This window comes from Penicillium soppii (assembly GCF_028829465.1).
Source record: "Penicillium soppii strain IBT 18220 chromosome Unknown utg000005l, whole genome shotgun sequence".
Taxonomy (NCBI): Eukaryota; Fungi; Ascomycota; class Eurotiomycetes; order Eurotiales; family Aspergillaceae; genus Penicillium; species Penicillium soppii.
In genome coordinates, this window is record NW_026643235.1 from 4,144,759 (window position 1) to 4,161,852 (window position 17,094).

The window sequence follows — 17,094 nt, forward strand, 5'->3', positions numbered from 1 at the left end:
ACCAAGGCACCAAGGCAACCATCTGACGAACTGTCGAAGTCTCCAGATGCACGAAAAAAATACGTCCTAATACCCCCATGGCCCTGTGGTCCTTCCTGAGCTTAGTCAAAGGTGTATATATTTACCCATAGATGTATGCGCCTGTTTGGCTGAGCGGTGAAAACAGGCGTTTTTTACCCGACATTTATGAACCCAACAGGACTCTGAGCCACAAATTACAGAACTCTCCTACCTCCAATCCAACTGAGCTCAGCTCAAAGCACGATCTCAAGAACCACATATCCAGAGACACTAGCCCTTCAACACACGAAATGAGTGCTAGAAAGAGAGTACTTTCCCCTAGGAAGTACCTCTGTTGAAGCCAATGACCATAGGAAATCGACAAGAAGCATCACACAGCCAGAACGAATGATAAGCACAGACAACCCACCAAAGCTTCATCCTCTTGCTTGTTAGCCGACCTAGCTACCTGCTCCAATGGCAACAGCCAGCTGATGAGGTGTGTCAACGCAAAAAATCGTCCTAATGGAGCGGCCCCCTTCATAGCCTAGTCAAGAAAGGGTGCACCCGTGAACTTTTCTTTAGTTGAGTGATGAGAACAGGTCTTGAATATCCAACACTCATAGCTTTTTGATGTTGTCAAGTATTCAAATTTATTTATCGTGGTTGTTCTGAGACCATATCGGGGCAAAGTGTCGTCATACCACGCCATTCCCTCTAAAAAGACAAGTTGAGCCCAAAATCGGGGTTCTATTCCAATAAAAAACGTCCATTCGACCCATGCGTTATAATTGACGACCTCGGGAGACCTGGAACTGCTTGTTAAGCCAAAGTGGGGAAATTGATAAGGAAAACCGTTGCCCGCGCCCTACGCCCGCTCCTCACGACATTTTAGACTTGCTTCAACCCAACTCTCTCCAACATCTATCTGCAACCAACGATGGGCGGCGAGAAGGAACTAGAGCGGGTGCTCGTCATTTTCTATCAGCAGCACATGCCTGAGAAGCTACAGAAGGACATCGAGAGCAAATTTCCTGATGCCGAGGTAACAATTCACAAGTCGCAGCAGGGTGTTCCTGTGCCCCCTGGTACGTTGAGATGCATATAGAGATCAATGAATAGATGATCTCATTTTCAAAATTCGATGACTAATTTTTGAATCAGAGGTATATCAAAACGCGACTGTGCTTGCCACCTTCTTGGATCTTCCAGAACTCAAAGATGCGAAAAAGTACGCTGCGCAACCCCCAAATATCAGAACTGTTTGCTGATAATTGAGTTCTAGCATCAAATTGATTCACACTTTCTCTGCTGGCTTGGATCACTTGTTGCACCATCCAATCTTGCGTGAAAGCGACATTGCAATCACTACCAGCTCAGGCATCCACGGCCCTCCCATCGCGGAATGGACTGTGATGAATTGGCTTGTGGCTTCGCGTAAATATGTTTCCACATACGAGGCGCAGAAGTCACACGAGTGGCTGAAAACGCCTGCGTCTACGCGTGATATGCATGACCAAGTGGGCAAAAAAGTGGGTATCCTGGGATATGGAAGTATTGGACGCCAAAGTACGTTTTCAAACACGATAACGCGAACATCACAAACAACGCGAATATTTCAAGAACAGTAGAAACCCATTCTGACAATCCACAGTTGGCCGTATTTCGCAGGCATTGGGAATGACCGTCCACGCTTACACAGCCTCCCCGCGACCAACACCAGAGTCGCGCCACGACAACGGCTACATTGTCCCTGGAACGGGAGACCCAGATGGCTCAATTCCAGCCTCATGGCACCACGGAACAGACCGGAACTCGATCCGCGAGTTCCTGGCCATCGGACTCGATCATCTGGTGATCTCCCTCCCGCTGACCCCTCAAACCACCCATCTTCTCGCAGCCGAAGAAATCACCATTTTGTCTGAAAACTGTCATCACTATGCCAGCAAGCCATACGTGACGAATATCTCACGAGGCAAGGTTATTGACCAGAAGGCCCTCGTTGAAGCGTTACACTCTGGTGTGCTGGGTGGTGCGGCACTTGATGTCACGGACCCCGAACCTCTTCCTAAAGATGATCCTCTTTGGGATGCGCCGAATGTCCAAATCAGTCCGCACGTTAGTTCTCATGGAAATGAGTATTTCCCGCGTTCACTCGATATCCTCAAGGTGAACTTGGGGCGTATGGCTAAGGGGGAACCATTGATCAATGTTTATAAACGGGGCAAGGGCTATTAGCTTTGTCCATGATGTCAAGAATAAAGAATCTGAAGGTTTCTCCTCATTTTCATCAGAGGATCAGAGAGTGAAATTCAAAACGTTTTTTTTTTTGCTTCAAGGTAAGTAACTTCGCACATTGACTGCCTTTTTTCAATAATTTGTTGGAGACATGAACAAGAGAAAAAAGGGAAGAATATGAGAAGAGTTGAGATATGGTTCGTTTCTGCTATCAATCGGGCCTTGAATATTCTCAGTCGTACATTAGCGCGTCCCCAATCTTTTCCGTCCTTTAAGCTATAATCAAACTCGGAGTTCATCAGTTGAAGATTGAGAAGCATGAAAGTCGAGAAATAAGGAAAGCCCAAAACCGTCCGCTCGCGAAACATCTGCTGACAGGATATGTACCCGACAGCTTGTTTCTCGGATGCAGATGCTCACGCATACATTTGCGTCGCACATAAGTTAGATATCTTCGGGAGGCAGGCTGTCATCGTCTTGATCCTTACATGGCCAATTACGTCAAGCGATCTCCCACTCTCCGACATCTGCTTACTGAACCAGTTCCTTACGAAATTGTAGATTGCCCTTCATTGCCCTCTCAAAGTTATCTGACTCGGTCCCGACTTCCAGATCAATACTAAGTTTGTCTATAGCCCGGGACAGTAGCTCTACAGACTCGGTCTAGCCCTGCGATTCTGCGATGGCAGTCTCTCGTTCTTTATCACTCAACACAACCGGGAAAACTGCTGAGGAGATACGGCTCTATACCGATGGGGCCGTGATGCCTACTAAGGCAGCACGTAGGCTGATTAAGTGTGCGTCCTAGGGAAACCCTATCTAGTTGAGGAGATACCACCGGAGTCCGAGATAAGGAAGTTTCGGTCGTACGAAATAACCACCGCGAGGCAAGACTCTCCCCCTCTACCCGCTCCATCAAAATATACTCTGCTCCAATAGGATTATCCGATGTTGTGAAGTATGCTAAGACCTCCGGCATGGGTAGATTAAGGACATCTCGCGAAGAGTCCATCGTAGCTACCTCACCAGCGGTCATATAATGAGGAGGCCCGGCAACAGGAGTGGGATTTCGTTCACGGCCAATTTTTGCACCTGATTTGACTCCAATCGAGGCGTTTTTCTCTGAGTTGAAGGCGTTCATTAGATTTGAATGGTGGAAAACTTAAAGATAGAGAGTGGTTGGAGGAAGGAAGGAAAGAAACATGAGATTACTGGGGCCGGGCGAGCTTTTATGTCAGGGCAACATAGGGAAGACGTCAAGAAACGAGGTATGGCAGCGTTAGACTAAAACCAGTAAGACTAACCGCATGTAGTAATTCACAGGTCCGTACTTTACATATGAAAAGTGCCTCGCAGTGCTTCTTCAACCACCACTCCAATAAAACTGCAACCCGCCAGAACCAATACCCATGGATTCGCCAAGTCTCGGAAGCCAGGCCAAAAGCTGTTATTATCCCTCTGCCATTGCTTAAACTGCTCGTACTTTGGAGGGTCTTGGTACTTGTAACGTTCCTCCTGGCTAGCCTCAGTCTGCTTATCGCCGCCCAAAACACGAAGGAATAGGTAGTTTGTGATGGGACCAAGTAGCACAATCGGGTTCCAGAACCCGGCCATGTTAAGCAATGTAAAAGAGAAATGAATCAATGTGTCGCCCAGATAACTGCACAATCATTAGCAAATCCATATAGCAATTGCAACCTCCACGCCACAAAACATACTTTGGATGCCGCACCAAACCCCAAACGCCATGTCGACACAGATCTGTTCTCTCACGACGATGCAATTCAAGCTGCGTATCCGCCAATACCTCCATCGCGAGCCCAGCGCCAAATACACCAACGCCCAGCGCCCGAACAATGTTCCGCGCATCCTCTCCAAGCGCGAGAGTATTATTGTCCGTATTGAATGGAAGCGTAAATGGAAAGGAAATAACGCTCAAAATGAGAGCTTCAGGCAGGAAGATCTTCACAAACGCACTCTTCCAAAATCCAGGCTCTTTCTTCACAGCCTCGTACCGCGCATCGTCCGTGTCCCGGCTCAAGGATCGTGATGCGATCCGGGAGAAGAGCCTAGTGCCCCATATAGTAACACAGCTCAGAAGGACCTGTTCTGTCCATGGTAATGCATCCCAGGCTGCTCTAAATGGATGGCCATGTTTGTACATATTTTGGCCGATGGCACTCCACCATGCATTGAGGACTTGGGCGGAAGGCCAGAGCCAGTCTTTCAGCTCAACTCGATTGGTTGCTTCCGCTGCAAAGTATGTTGCTAGAGATAATGAGGAGTATAGTCCGAATGAAGGCAGGAGGGTTGATTTTAGGATTCCCACATCGCCTGGTGTTAGGTTCTTTTGAAGGGGCCGGGAGTGGAGGGGGCTAGATACATGGGATTGCAGTGTTGATGAGGGGATTAGGTGTGCCATTTTTAAACACACCGGAATTCATTGAATGGTTAATCGGAAGCCTTTGCTGTTATATAGGTCCTGGACAGGTGTTGATGTCAAGACTATGTAATAGTGGAAATCGCGGTGCCAGGTTTTAGGTTTCAATAATGGATCATTCATTTTCTGGGAAATTAGCAAGATAATCAAATCGAAGGCATAAGAGATGCCGGCTAAAATATATAGCGTGGGTATAGTATGCAAAATTGTTGAGATCGAGAACAAGGCCCAAAACATGGAAGATTCTCATTGCAACATGTCTGGGCTGTTGGTCTCATTTTTCATCAAAGTCCCTTAAGTGTTGAGATATAATGGATGAAAGATCGATTTTAGAGCTTGGTGACAGCGAGGTATCCTTAGATTGGTATTGCTGTTTCAAGATAATTGCCAACCGTTCATTCCAGAGGGGCATACACTCCTCCATGTCGGATGACGAAAACGCAGTAGCCTCATCACCAGTTTGGATGTATAAATCCTCCCATGTGTGCGTTCTGAAAATTTCAGACTCGGGAGACAAGTCAACTTGGCACGTTGTGCCTACATCATGCAGGTTTGAGCCATCGGGTATCCGTTCAAACGGTAGTCGGTTGGTGAGTGGCCTTCGGCCCTTGGCATCATTCGCCGAGGTTTCGTCAACCGAGGAAACCTCCTGCTGGCGCATGAGATACGCCCGTGAATCATGAGAAGATATCTTGATTGCAGAAACAGGCTCTCCTACCAAGGATTGCGATGATGTCAACGCGGCTTTCGCGGCGAGATATCGACTGCTGTGAGTAGGATTCGATATTTGTGTAGGATGCGAGCTTAACGGTCTTTCTCTGTTTTTCAGTTGCAAGCGCTTGTTTTGAATGGCTTCTTTCTTTCTCTTTTCGAAATCTAGTGCTCTTTCTAAATCAGTTGGTTCCTCGTGGTTGTTGTCCCCGTGAAGCTGGGCGGCCCATCTCTCAAGGACCGGGAATCCTCGGCCACTATCCATCGACACGGGAGCCTCTGCATCTTGGTTATTTGAAAGGAAGGTATCAAGCTGAGCAGGTTCGAGTGGAGAACCTCCCATGGAATGAGCCTCAGAGCAAGCACTGCTCCGTTCATCATCATGTCCGCCCTCATGTGACGCGATAGCGGGCGAGCCAAACCGTTCTTGGGCGAGCGAAGAAAGTGACAATTCAGACAAGTCTTCACTCGGGTCTTGGCTTGGAATATGCTCAACGGGAGTTTGCTGCAGTGAGGTTTGCGTGGTTTTCTGGAACCCGGTGTCAAGAGCTCCATTCCCATATCGCTCTCGAGCACGCTCCCTCTCAGCGCGCCGGCCACTTGACATGCGCCTGCTTTCCGGGGAGGAATCAAGCGATCCTTTTACTTGTTGCCGACGGTGTCTCACCGGTGATCCGAACGTTAATCTAGAAGTGGGAGGGCTTGGCAGGTTTGTGGTGTTGGGCGAATGCTGGAGACTTCTTGGTTCGGTCTCTTTTCCCATAGACCCTTGCAGGCTGCCACTTGATAGACCAACGGGACTTGAATTATTGAGCAAAATTTTCTCGCTTCTCGGCGTTTGAAACGAGGCATTAATTCTGGAGATAGACCATGGGTTGACGAAGCTAGAGCGCTTTGTTTTTGTGGTATCTGCTTGACCGGAATTTTCAAGCGCTTCACTGCTGGAGATCTCCACAGGCAAGATGTCATTCTCGGAATGAAGCGATCTCTGTGAAATTGATTTATTTCGTATATCATCCCTGAAAGGGGTTGCAGGATCACGAGGGAGTTGTGTAGCTGGTTTCCTCGCCATCAGCAGCTCGAATCCGGCAGAGACTTGGTCGCAGCTGGAAGCAGTTTCTTTGATTTGTTTAGGAAGGCTCTTCGCTGCACCATCCAATTCTCCGTAGTATTCGCGAAACAACCCATTTATCAAATTTAGAACCAAATCTCGGTCCTCAAACAAGACATCATCCTTTGCCGGCTCAACATTCACATCGTAAGTTCCCCGAGGGCAAAGAATGTGCAAACACATGAATGGATCGCTGATTGATTTGCTTGTCTCGGATTTGGAAGCGGCCACACGAACATATTGCTTGAAAATTTTAGCAATCTCATGTGCAATCCCTCTGCTGGTAGACAAGGGACGGCCATCCACGCTAATATACTGGCCTGCATTGTTGATCTTGGAAGTCTCTAGTTTTATTAGTCGTTATGGAAAAGAAATTCTGAAAAACAATCTCACCGAATTGTGTATTGGGAAGAAAGGCGACTGCTTCATATTGTTCCCGGTCCAATGATTCATTTTCTTTCCCGCTCGCACCTTCGGAAGAAAGCCGTCTCAAGACGCAAGAAGAAGATATTTCCCTGCCGACTACTTTGAGAGCCGCATCCGAGAACGATGGATCTGCGCTTGGTGCATAGGACCAATTGTTGTTCTCATTAGTTGCTTTAAGGACTTTGAGCGATAGCCTCTTTGATGGCTGTGATATGGCATATGATTGGAGAAGCCTTTTTATCCTCGCCAGGGTTTTTGCAGCGCTCTTCAATGTAGACTGCTTGCGAACAGGGATGTGTTTGAGAAAATCTGTGACCCGGACAGTTGTTCCCACTGGGTGGGAGATCCGCTGTGCTCTGTTTGTAAAAGTCAGAAAAAGCCACGAGATCAAAGTTATTTTGTTTGCTTGCCCTGTGACTTCTCCACCCCTTCCATATTTCATACATTGCCCAACAACCTCGGATTTAACTCGCGTGGTGACGCTGATGACTCCGCACATTTCTGCAACACTAGCCAGGGCTTCCCCCCGAAAGCCTAATGATGACCCACCAACTTTTTTGAGGTCATCTAGAGTCTGTATCTTGCTCGTAAAGGCTCGCTTGCAAACAAGCTTTTGGTCCTCTAAAGAGATTCCATAGCCGTTGTCCTTCAGCTGTATGACATCCACCGTATTTTGGGATATTTCTATTTGCAATGATGAGGCTGACGCGTCCAGTGCATTGTCAATAAGCTCCTTGACCACAGAATAGGCGTCTGAGATAACAGATGTAGAGCCGATCGCCCGAATTGTGGTCTGAGGAAGGGCCTCAATCGGCATCATGCACATGAATATCAGAGGTTCATCACACAAACACCCAAGGCACACTCTCAATCTAAAGATCGGCCAATCAGATAATACAGAAGATTCAATCTCTTCTAATGAAGACGGGATGTAAATGTTGATGTAGAATGAACCTGGATTCGACTAATTCCACGCACGAAACCTGGAAAGCTTCCCGAGGTCCATGGGTCCGCGTTTCCATTAGTCAGCACAGCCACGACAAACAACACGTCCAACTTGACTCCTCTCAATGCAACAGCATCGCCCATCAACGCGGCTGAAGACATTGAAATGTTCAGCAAGGGCTTCTCAATATCTCAGCTGGCAATCCCCGCTGTGAGTGTGTTGATCGCTTTTCTCGCTTACTCGTCGCAGTACTTCTTTCTGCATTTCGAATCTGTGCCTCTCACAACAGAGGAGACATGGAAAATTAACATATTCGCTGCATGCATCTGGATATGTTATTATCGAACATGTTTCGTAGATCCAGGTCGACTTCCGAAGACCGAGCATCGACCAAAGCCCAAAGAGCAGGACAGTGACGAAGTCACTGGCCGCCAGCGATGGTGCCGTAGATGTGAAGCCTACAAACCTCCACGGGCTCATCACTGCAAAACTTGCAAGAGGTGAGACAAGATAAATCTCGTTGGGGACTCACGTGCTGACCTTGACGCAGATGCATTCCAAAGATGGATCATCATTGCCCCTGGACCTCCAACTGCGTCTCTCATTTTACCATCCCGCATTTCATGCGCTTTCTATTCTATGCAACTGTTGGAATGTCGTATCTCGAGACCCTAATCTGGGAGCGAGCATCATTTGTATGGAAAAATAGCCATTTGCCCAGCGTAAGTGAATCGGCACGCCGCCTAGCATTTCGAGTTGCTAAAAATAGATAGTACATGGGGCCCACACTGGGACAGCTCATCCACCTGTTTATACTCATGGTGGTGAACACTCTTACTACTTTTGCACTAGGTGTTCTCCTGCTCAGAAGCCTTTGGGCACTAGGATCAAACACGACCACTATTGAAACTTGGGAAATCGAAAGACATGCTACTCTCGTTAGACGCGCTCGTGTGCTCGGCGGGTATCTTGAGGGCCCCGGCGGTATCCGAGTGTATATAAAGAAGCAAGAGTACCCTTACGATATTGGAATTTGGGCCAATATCAGGCAAGGCATGGGCGGGAGTTGGAATGTGAGTGGGGATATACATATCTTTTACATCCAAACTAATGCATCTCTAGGTAATAAGCTGGTTCTGGCCATTTGCTGCAAGTCCTGATCGTCGCAGTGGCTGGGAATTCGAGACAAACGATTTTGAGGGTGAGCTGATATGTCACAAGGACCGGCTTCATTGCTGATCATTTATCTAGACCCTGGTGTTTCATGGCCGCCTCCGGATCCAGATAGGATTCCGATGCCAGCGAGTGCAAAGCCACCCAGTGACTTCCGCATGCCTCAATATGCAACTATACAAGATGAGATTGATGCCTTCAATCGCCGCAAACAAGAAGACATGAAGCGGTTTCAACAGAGCCCGGGGTTACAACGTCGCAAGCCATTCCATGATCGACACAAAGTAGACCATTATCCCGATAGTGAAAGCGATGAGTCTGGTGCCGGCTCTCATAGCGACTCAGATGAGGGCGAGGAGTCCTGGCGAAATGCTGAGGGTGAACGCCTCCGTGATTTCGGGGTGGATGAAGAAGCAGAATTCTACGACGAGGAAGACATTCCTCTTGCAGTCTTGATTCAACGGCGCAAGCAGGAACAATCCTTGAACTGATTATACGCACAATATGAACATAGCATCGAAGCCTCTAGATCTTTTTCGCAATGCCCCTCAGCCGCACATATCCCAGCCACTGGCTTCCATCCTCGCCACGAGTCACCACAGTCTGAAGCACATCACAAATCTCCTTGACAACCGCATCCCGATTGTCCTCGGGGAGAGCCTCCAGGAACTGGGCGCCCATAAGTCTAATCCAACCCTTCAGCCCGCCCTCAGCATCGGTGGTCAGTTTGGTTGGTCGGTACTCAAGTTCAACATTTTCAACATTGAACCCGACTTCTTCCAACGCGCTCCTCATCCAAGTGTCAGATGGGAAAAACCAAGGACTAGTATCTCTAGCCTTTTCGATAGAGATGCCTTGCTGAACCAGTGCATACAGAAGGGCGGTCTTGACCTCTGCGACGTTACCATGTCCACCCATCTCAAACACATATGTGCCCCCCAGCTTCAGGCATCCGTGAATTGCACGCAGTGTCGACATACGTGTGGTTTCATCGCGCAGGATCCAGTGGAGTGCTGCGTTGGAGATGCTGTAAGGTCGTCAGCAGGCGGTTCATAGGAACAATGTATCATAAAGAATTACATACACTTTATCCCATGAGCCATCCACAATCGAGGTCTCTTTCTCCAGATACCGACAGTCGACAACGCGGAAGTTGGCTTTGGGACTTGCGTAGTCTTTGTTGGCCGATTCAATCATTGATGCCGATGAGTCGATTCCTAGCACGGAGCCAATGGCAGGAAGAAAGTTTGCCGTGAATTTCCCATCGCCGCAGCCCACATCGAGAACTTTGTCTGTTGGCTTGGGGTCGAGAGAGTTCAGGAGCTTTCCGACGATTTTCGCGGAGTATACGAAGGATGCAGAAGCAGCGTATGCCTGATTTAGTCAGTCACTGTAGAGGCGTTTTGCCACAGCCGCCTACATACCTCTTCGGACCAGTTGTCATTTTGTGCCTGGGCGTTGGCCGTCATATTGGATTTGACAGATGGATGTATGGGAAGCGGAGAAGAGGTTGCTTGGCGAAGATGATCTCTCAAATTGCGGGACAAAAGCGGTCGATTTCTAGAGCTGCTTTTTAACTAAATTATTGCTCGAGGTATGAAACTCTTGGTGAATTTGAATCACAAACTGGTTCTTTGAGCTCTCTTATATATTTTGTCTATAACTGTAGAGCGGCAAGGCTGCAGGAGAAATGAGGGGGCCGATATCGGACCGGACCTATCGGACGCCTGTTGTATACATAGTTGAGAGCTTTCTTTCTGCGACTTCGCATGACGAAGAGTCATTTCTCTCCATAAAAAAAGATCTAGAAGCCAAAATGAATTTCATTTAGCCAATAATTCCATGGGTATTGGTGGTCAAGGTGGTAATGCGGGGCCATACAGTCGGCGAAAGGCTCAACATATGTTCTTACTAGATATAGTACGATTGCGCAGATTGATTCAAAATTTGGGATGTAATTTGCTGTTCACCGACGTCAACCAAAGCTTTGCATGTCCATTTTTTCTTATCATGTCATCTCAACACAACGACCATGATTGCAGAGTGAATAAACTTTGATGTTGCGTTGTTGTTACAATCATTCTGTGCTTGTGACTGGCTCGAATTTTCGTTTTCAAAGTATTGCATGTCCAGGCACTATAAGCAGCATGGTATTCCCAGGTATATTCTATCGCAAAAGTGGACATTCGATCTATGCTGTAGTTCGAAATAATATGATATCGACCATCAGGAGTTGACGTCACGTAGCTGTGGGGCGAACGGCAAGGGCGGAATTAATCATTTTGATTTCCGTCATTATCACTGGATAAAACCTTTCCTTTGCTAGAAGATATAACGTCGATTCTCACAAGGTTGCTGCATCTTTTGCATATACCAGATCAAATTTTAACATGTCATATCAGGGTCATTGCAATTGCGAAAGTGTTCGCATCACCCTTCCGCAGCAGCCCCCGAACACAATTGTTTGCCATTGGTATGGGATTCACAGTTATTGACAAGGCCGGTATAGTTGCTAATCATTAATGCAGCGATTGTTGCAAGCGGGCGGGTGGCGGTGGTTCGTTTTTTGCCTTGGAACCTATTGAATACCACGACTCTTGCTAACGCTTTCTTAAGCTTTCTCACTTAACTACTTCATCGACGAGAATGAAATGACTGTTGATGATCCTAATTCGACACTGAAGATATCTGCCGATAGGAAGTCACTAACTGTAAATCTTGTCAAGGTATATATTTGGCTATGATCCTCAACTCACTTGACTTATGTTCCAAACAAATGCTGATCAGTGGATCTGAGAACAGCGCCATTTTTGCTCGAATTGTGGGAGGTATGAAACGACGAGGACCATTTGATAACAAAAGCTGATATTTGACCGCAGTCCTGTGTATACCAAGACCCCTAAAGCTCCAGGAAAGGTTTTTTTGAAGGCAAGCTTGTTCCAAATTGTCTCTCCTCCTACCACTGAAGTTTTTGTCAGTAAGCGACATCAGTGGGTAAGTCTTGGAGACGTCACTGAAAAGCATGCTTAAGGGCTAGCGTGTGCGTGATATCAAAAACAAGAAGTGTGACCAATAGATCTTTCCCCTTTGTAGTAAAGACGTGGATGGAAAATATGGCGTCTAGCATAACATATTGGGAGAACATTTGATCGCTATGTAGTTGCGAGCTTGGGATTACAGGCGAATACCGGTCGTCAGAAAAAAAGATGGCAAAAGCAGGGTGACGTCCTCATGGCGGTGCATCGCGTTGTTGGAGTATCTTCGAAGGGCATATCTGGCAACTGGTTTCAAGTAAAACAGTAAGGATGGTTACACGAAAAGTGATTATGATAGGTCAGAGGTATTTGAGTTTGAAGTTGGTCTTTCACTTACCACACTTCAAGCCCTTAACAGACCCAAGAGCCAATTCCATGTTGTAATGAAGCCACTAATATCATATAGCCTGCTCCCGCATGACTTAACGAGCTTCTAGGCAATGACTATTCCATTCCTTTACTGAATAATCTAAGAAAGTATAGATCCGTCTGTATCTTCGGTCACTAGTGTCTTTGAAAAGAATAAAGATAGAGCACGTAGATCGCTGCCAGAATTAGATGTGCATCCTTGCTGACGATGGAGTGCTTCTAGACTGACCCTGAAGCAACGACTGCAGATGCCCATGTCTCACGTGCAAACATAAATTTCCGAGCAGTTTAATTTAAAAAAATTAATTCCATCTTGATGGACTGAAATAAAAAGCCCACACCAACTTCTTAGAGTTCTGTACACGCAATTTATCGACCGAAGTACTGAAGCTCCAAGTATCTTGCCGGTAAATAAGCCAAAGCCGTCACAACGAACGTAAACTCGTTGGCAACGTCACCCCCGTAATCTCCAATCACCGCAGCAAGGGGACCAATGAACCAAGTCTCATCCATACCCAGGCACCACGCCACAACTCCGAGCGAAAAGGCCACACTCGCGCCAATTCCCAACGGAAGCCTCGCCGGGTCGTTCCATCCTTCGAGATCATAGTTTTCAAAGTTGCCCTTGCGGAAGATATAGTGTTCCTGGAACAGAATAACGGCATAACTTGTGCACCAGTATCCCAGCAGACTCAAAAAATCTTGAAGGTATTCGTTCAGCTTTTGCCGACCACCAATTGACAGGGCGAGGATGCAGGCGAAACAGAACAATGTCCAAAGAGACCGAGGAATGCGAGCTAAGGGTCGGGCAAGTTGCTGGAAGGAGATGGCGGAACTATAAATGCTGATGACGTTGACGTTGATACCGGACAAGACGAGGAGAGTAAGTAGGAACTTTGCGAACCCGCGAGGATGAAGCATCTCTTGAATGAGATAACCAATTCCTTTCTCGTATGCGGCGGACCAGTCGGGCTTAGTGTTTAAAGCAGACGCAACCATGCAGCCAGCCACCATGCCGATCGAGGTGGGAATCGAAATACCAAAGGTTGTCATGAGGAAAACCTTCAGACGACTCGTGTTGGCAGGATAGTGGACATAGTAGTCACTAGCCATTGTGCACCACGAGGCACTGGAACCGTAAACAACGGCGATTAGACTGAGAACGGCACCGGAGAAAGAGGAGCCAGTCACGGTAGCCGGAGCCGCATTGTCTGCATATTCACCAGTCTCGCCGTAGATGATCAGGAAAATAACTAGAAAGACCATCCAGGCCCATCTCTCGTAAATCAAAATTGCATTTAACCCGACGCAAGAGATTAACAGGGCCACGACAGCCAAAATAACAATTCCAAGAATCAAAGAGACGTGACCATCGGAGACCGCCGTCAACGCAAGACCTCCAGTGATGCATGCTACAGCAGCCCAACCCATTTGTTGAATACCGTTCAGCAAGGCGACCAGCTTGTTAGGCCACCAACCAAAGCTGTACCGACTAACACTGATTTGACGCAAACCAGTAACAGCGCCAAAGGTCGCGCAAAACCCACTCAGCGATGCAGCCAAGATTGAAACAAAGATGGTAATGAGGATCGATTGTTTCATAGTCAGGCCGAATTCCCAGCCGAGGAAGCCAGTCGCAAAGCAGGAGGTGTTCATCGTGCCACTCGCCCACAGAGCCGCCATTGATATCTCCTCCACCCAATGGACCTCTCTTTTATCCTCAGCACGCTTGCGCTCGATGGCATCAGACTCTATACCGAGTTTTTTATCCAGCCTAGCTTCCAGGGCGCGAATCCTAGCGAGTATACCGGTCTCGTGAGGAGCAGCATCATCAACTGAAATCACCTCAGGTGAACTGTGTTTTTCAGTTGGGTGGCCTGTTGCAAGGCCTTTCTCCGGATCAAAGGCCATGATTCCTGGTGGGAAGCAGCGATTGGAAAAGAAGGGGCAGGCATACTTTTTAAGAATGTGAGTGTGGGGAAAAGATAAGGCTTGTATGGGGGGACGCTTCCCAGCTCCACCTCGGCGCTGTTTCCCAATTTAATAGTTATCGGACTTGTTGAATTGGTCCTATGTAATTGGTTAGTATAACTATTGGCTTCCTGTCGGCTGATATTTCCTACCCACATACGCCACACGGGCCCCTTAATTATTGGGTGGCCACCGGGCTATCTACGGACTCCGCTTATCGACGAATATAATAGAAAAATGGGCGTGAGATTCCACGAGGTAATGTACACATACTATTTGTCTTATTAGTTCTATCTAGCAACTAGAGCACGGGTATTATCTTTTAGAGCTTTCCTACGATTCTCGACCATTACTGTTAGTTGAAAGTCCCTTCAGTTCCCATCGACTAGATATCTGTGGCCATTGATGAGTTGCGGAATTGATTTTCGTCTCCAACGTGGAACGTGAAATCTCAGAACAGATAACAAAACAAGCCTTGCCCAGAGCCTTGGAGCCTTGGCTCGGCTAAGCTAATCTCACCCGCTCTATCTGACGGGTGAAGCCACGTGATAGGGCGCGTGTGATACCGAACGGCACCTTGGCATGAGGAACCAGTTCAGGGCTAGGTGATCAAGCTGATGTTTAACTTGATATAGTTGTGACAGGTGGAGTGTGGCAAATATTGATAGTAGTTCATTAGGCACTTCCTAATAGTCATATGGCTCAACCCGTTCATTATATGATCTAGAATACCTCAGCTATGGTAGACCTAGTTCATAATTGGATCTGACTGATATCTGATTCCTCCTATGAGAGTGCTCAAATCATGTAGTATTCATCGTATCTACATGATTCTATAAAAACATAAAAGTGGCTGTAAACATCGCTGCAATCAATGCCATAAGGCCCTGTGCACAAGTCAATTTACCGACAATTAATGTTGCGGTAGTATATCCTTGTCAGTAGATCTTCGGTAGAATGAAGACATCAAAGTAAAAAGCACGTTATACTGTCATCAGAGGGGCATATAACACCATTTGGACTAAAAGCTTTACGCACTCTGATTGGGCAACATTGTTTCTAGAACACACACAACTCTATTTTAGCTGTATAATTTATGTCATATCGTTTATATGCACCATCCGTCCTGTTCAACTTTTGTTGTGGTGATATAGTCGAAATCCAGACCATGACCAAGTCAACTTGCGGTTGGGGGGAGAAAAGTGTCGATCCGCGGAGAAACTGCCAGCCAACAAATCTGCTTTGACCACCTCAGATAAGCCGATTCCAGCGAAACCGACGAGAACAATGCTGTTCTGCTCAAGTTAAAGATATCGCGAGAAAATGGCAGCCACCGCCCATTCTTCAGATCCAGAGAGACCCTCCGGCACCGTGTTACAGGAAGTCCGATCGCGGCACTACCCGACCGACGTGGATCCCCGCGAAGCGCTCGAGCTCCAGGAGATTCAAACGCATGAAGATAACGAGCTCAACAATTCTACGCCGTCAAACTCGTCTGGCGATGAATATCGCGTCGTAACGCGTCGTACCACATCGCGCGCTCTCGCGGCGCATGCAGATGCCCGACATCGCCGCCAGGCGCGGAAGGGCGCTTGGGGCAAACTCACACGATTTTGGACGCACCATGTTACTTTGACGGTTCCGCATAAGAGTAATCGTGATTATTTTGGTGGGTGTTCACCGCCAATTCCTATTATTCTAGCCCATGTTAATTGTTTTATAGCTTTAGAGAGAACCTTTCTGGCTTATATACGTACCTCCCTTGTTATCACACAGCAAGGAGTCCTTATAGCGCAGTTGTTCCGTCTACAGGCGGCGGAGGCTTTGGCGGATAAGCTTGGATTCCAGCAGGTCGGTATCCCGCTCTCGGTAACTTGTCATAGTGTGGCTATTCTCGTGGCTTTGGTTGGTGCCTATCGATTTTGGAGACAACAGAATGCAATTGCCCGGGGTAAGATCCATGCTGGGGGATGGGAACTAAACTCTGTCGGGATCCTTCTGGGCTGTGTGAGTTCTTTGTGGGATGTAACTGGTAGATTTGAGAGCGTTGCTAATTTGGTTCAGATTATTCTCACAACTTTGATTATATCTATTGCGATTACCGTCGAGATCGGTACAGATCCGTCGAATTTGATCAAACTGATATTGCGCGGATGAATGTCCATGTGAAATATTATGAGACGTTTGTATAATACATGCCTTGGCAACCTCTGCCTTATGGCTAAACGCTAAATAATGATAGTAATGGGAAAATGAATGCAATGCTCGATATCAAAAGCCTGTTTAAATGCTAGCCTTTGACGAGTAAGTATACTGCCCACACCGTGCAAAGTGGGCTGCATCCACATAAAATTGTCAAAAAAAGAACGATGGGTCCGTAGAGCTGAGTTGGCCTTCGTCGCCGCCTTGCCAATGCTGCGATCTGTTGCCATTGAACCATTCGAAGCTATTTGCCAAGATTCCTGGACCCACGAAAGTAGAGACTCTTGTTTCTCAATACACTTCAAGATTCGTACACCGAAATCATAGCGAGCTGTAGATTTTATTCGGTGATTTCCGAGTTGCTTAAAAGCATGAGCCATCCTGCTAAGTTGCTCGATTTCATGGCCTGACTATGGCGACAACTCCATTTAAGTTTATATAGGCGGGTGGCAGAAGCGAACGGTGCTCTGAT

At 47.2% G+C, this 17,094-nt stretch overlaps 7 protein-coding genes across 7 annotated transcripts; 3 read left to right on the forward strand and 4 right to left on the reverse strand.

Moving 5' to 3' along the window:
- Positions 1 to 940: 940 nt before the first annotated feature.
- Positions 941 to 2,238, forward strand: N7529_007044 (D-isomer specific 2-hydroxyacid dehydrogenase family protein; the record flags this gene model as incomplete). Its single annotated transcript, XM_057242571.1, has 4 exons — positions 941 to 1,088; positions 1,165 to 1,231; positions 1,286 to 1,569; positions 1,655 to 2,238. 4 exons carry the CDS (start codon positions 941 to 943, stop codon positions 2,236 to 2,238), a joined length of 1,083 nt encoding a protein of 360 aa, XP_057097930.1.
- A 1,332-nt stretch (positions 2,239 to 3,570) lies between these two features.
- N7529_007045 (DUF1295 domain protein) lies at positions 3,571 to 4,660 on the reverse strand (the record flags this gene model as incomplete). The annotated part of the gene is made up of 2 exons (XM_057242572.1): positions 3,571 to 3,898; positions 3,957 to 4,660. 2 exons carry the CDS (start codon positions 4,658 to 4,660, stop codon positions 3,571 to 3,573), a joined length of 1,032 nt encoding a protein of 343 aa, XP_057097931.1.
- Positions 4,661 to 4,952: 292 nt separating this feature from the next.
- Positions 4,953 to 7,743, reverse strand: N7529_007046 (putative DNA mismatch repair protein; the record flags this gene model as incomplete). Its single annotated transcript, XM_057242573.1, has 2 exons — positions 4,953 to 6,844; positions 6,894 to 7,743. The coding sequence occupies 2 exons, from the start codon at positions 7,741 to 7,743 to the stop codon at positions 4,953 to 4,955; spliced, it is 2,742 nt and encodes a 913-aa protein (XP_057097932.1).
- Positions 7,744 to 7,874: 131 nt separating this feature from the next.
- pfa4 (putative palmitoyltransferase with autoacylation activity Pfa4) lies at positions 7,875 to 9,536 on the forward strand (the record flags this gene model as incomplete). Its single annotated transcript, XM_057242574.1, is given in 6 exon segments — positions 7,875 to 7,950; positions 7,961 to 8,372; positions 8,423 to 8,594; positions 8,646 to 8,945; positions 8,995 to 9,073; positions 9,124 to 9,536. 6 exon segments carry the CDS (start codon positions 7,875 to 7,877, stop codon positions 9,534 to 9,536), a joined length of 1,452 nt encoding a protein of 483 aa, XP_057097933.1.
- A 34-nt stretch (positions 9,537 to 9,570) lies between these two features.
- N7529_007048 (class I SAM-dependent methyltransferase) lies at positions 9,571 to 10,514 on the reverse strand (the record flags this gene model as incomplete). The annotated part of the gene is made up of 3 exons (XM_057242575.1): positions 9,571 to 10,072; positions 10,130 to 10,419; positions 10,470 to 10,514. The coding sequence occupies 3 exons, from the start codon at positions 10,512 to 10,514 to the stop codon at positions 9,571 to 9,573; spliced, it is 837 nt and encodes a 278-aa protein (XP_057097934.1).
- A 2,304-nt stretch (positions 10,515 to 12,818) lies between these two features.
- On the reverse strand, positions 12,819 to 14,360 carry N7529_007049 (purine-cytosine permease family protein; the record flags this gene model as incomplete). Its single annotated transcript, XM_057242576.1, has 1 exon — positions 12,819 to 14,360. The coding sequence occupies one exon, from the start codon at positions 14,358 to 14,360 to the stop codon at positions 12,819 to 12,821; it is 1,542 nt and encodes a 513-aa protein (XP_057097935.1).
- A 1,383-nt stretch (positions 14,361 to 15,743) lies between these two features.
- Positions 15,744 to 16,577, forward strand: N7529_007050 (DUF202 domain-containing protein; the record flags this gene model as incomplete). Its single annotated transcript, XM_057242577.1, has 1 exon — positions 15,744 to 16,577. The coding sequence occupies one exon, from the start codon at positions 15,744 to 15,746 to the stop codon at positions 16,575 to 16,577; it is 834 nt and encodes a 277-aa protein (XP_057097936.1).
- Positions 16,578 to 17,094: the final 517 nt, after the last annotated feature.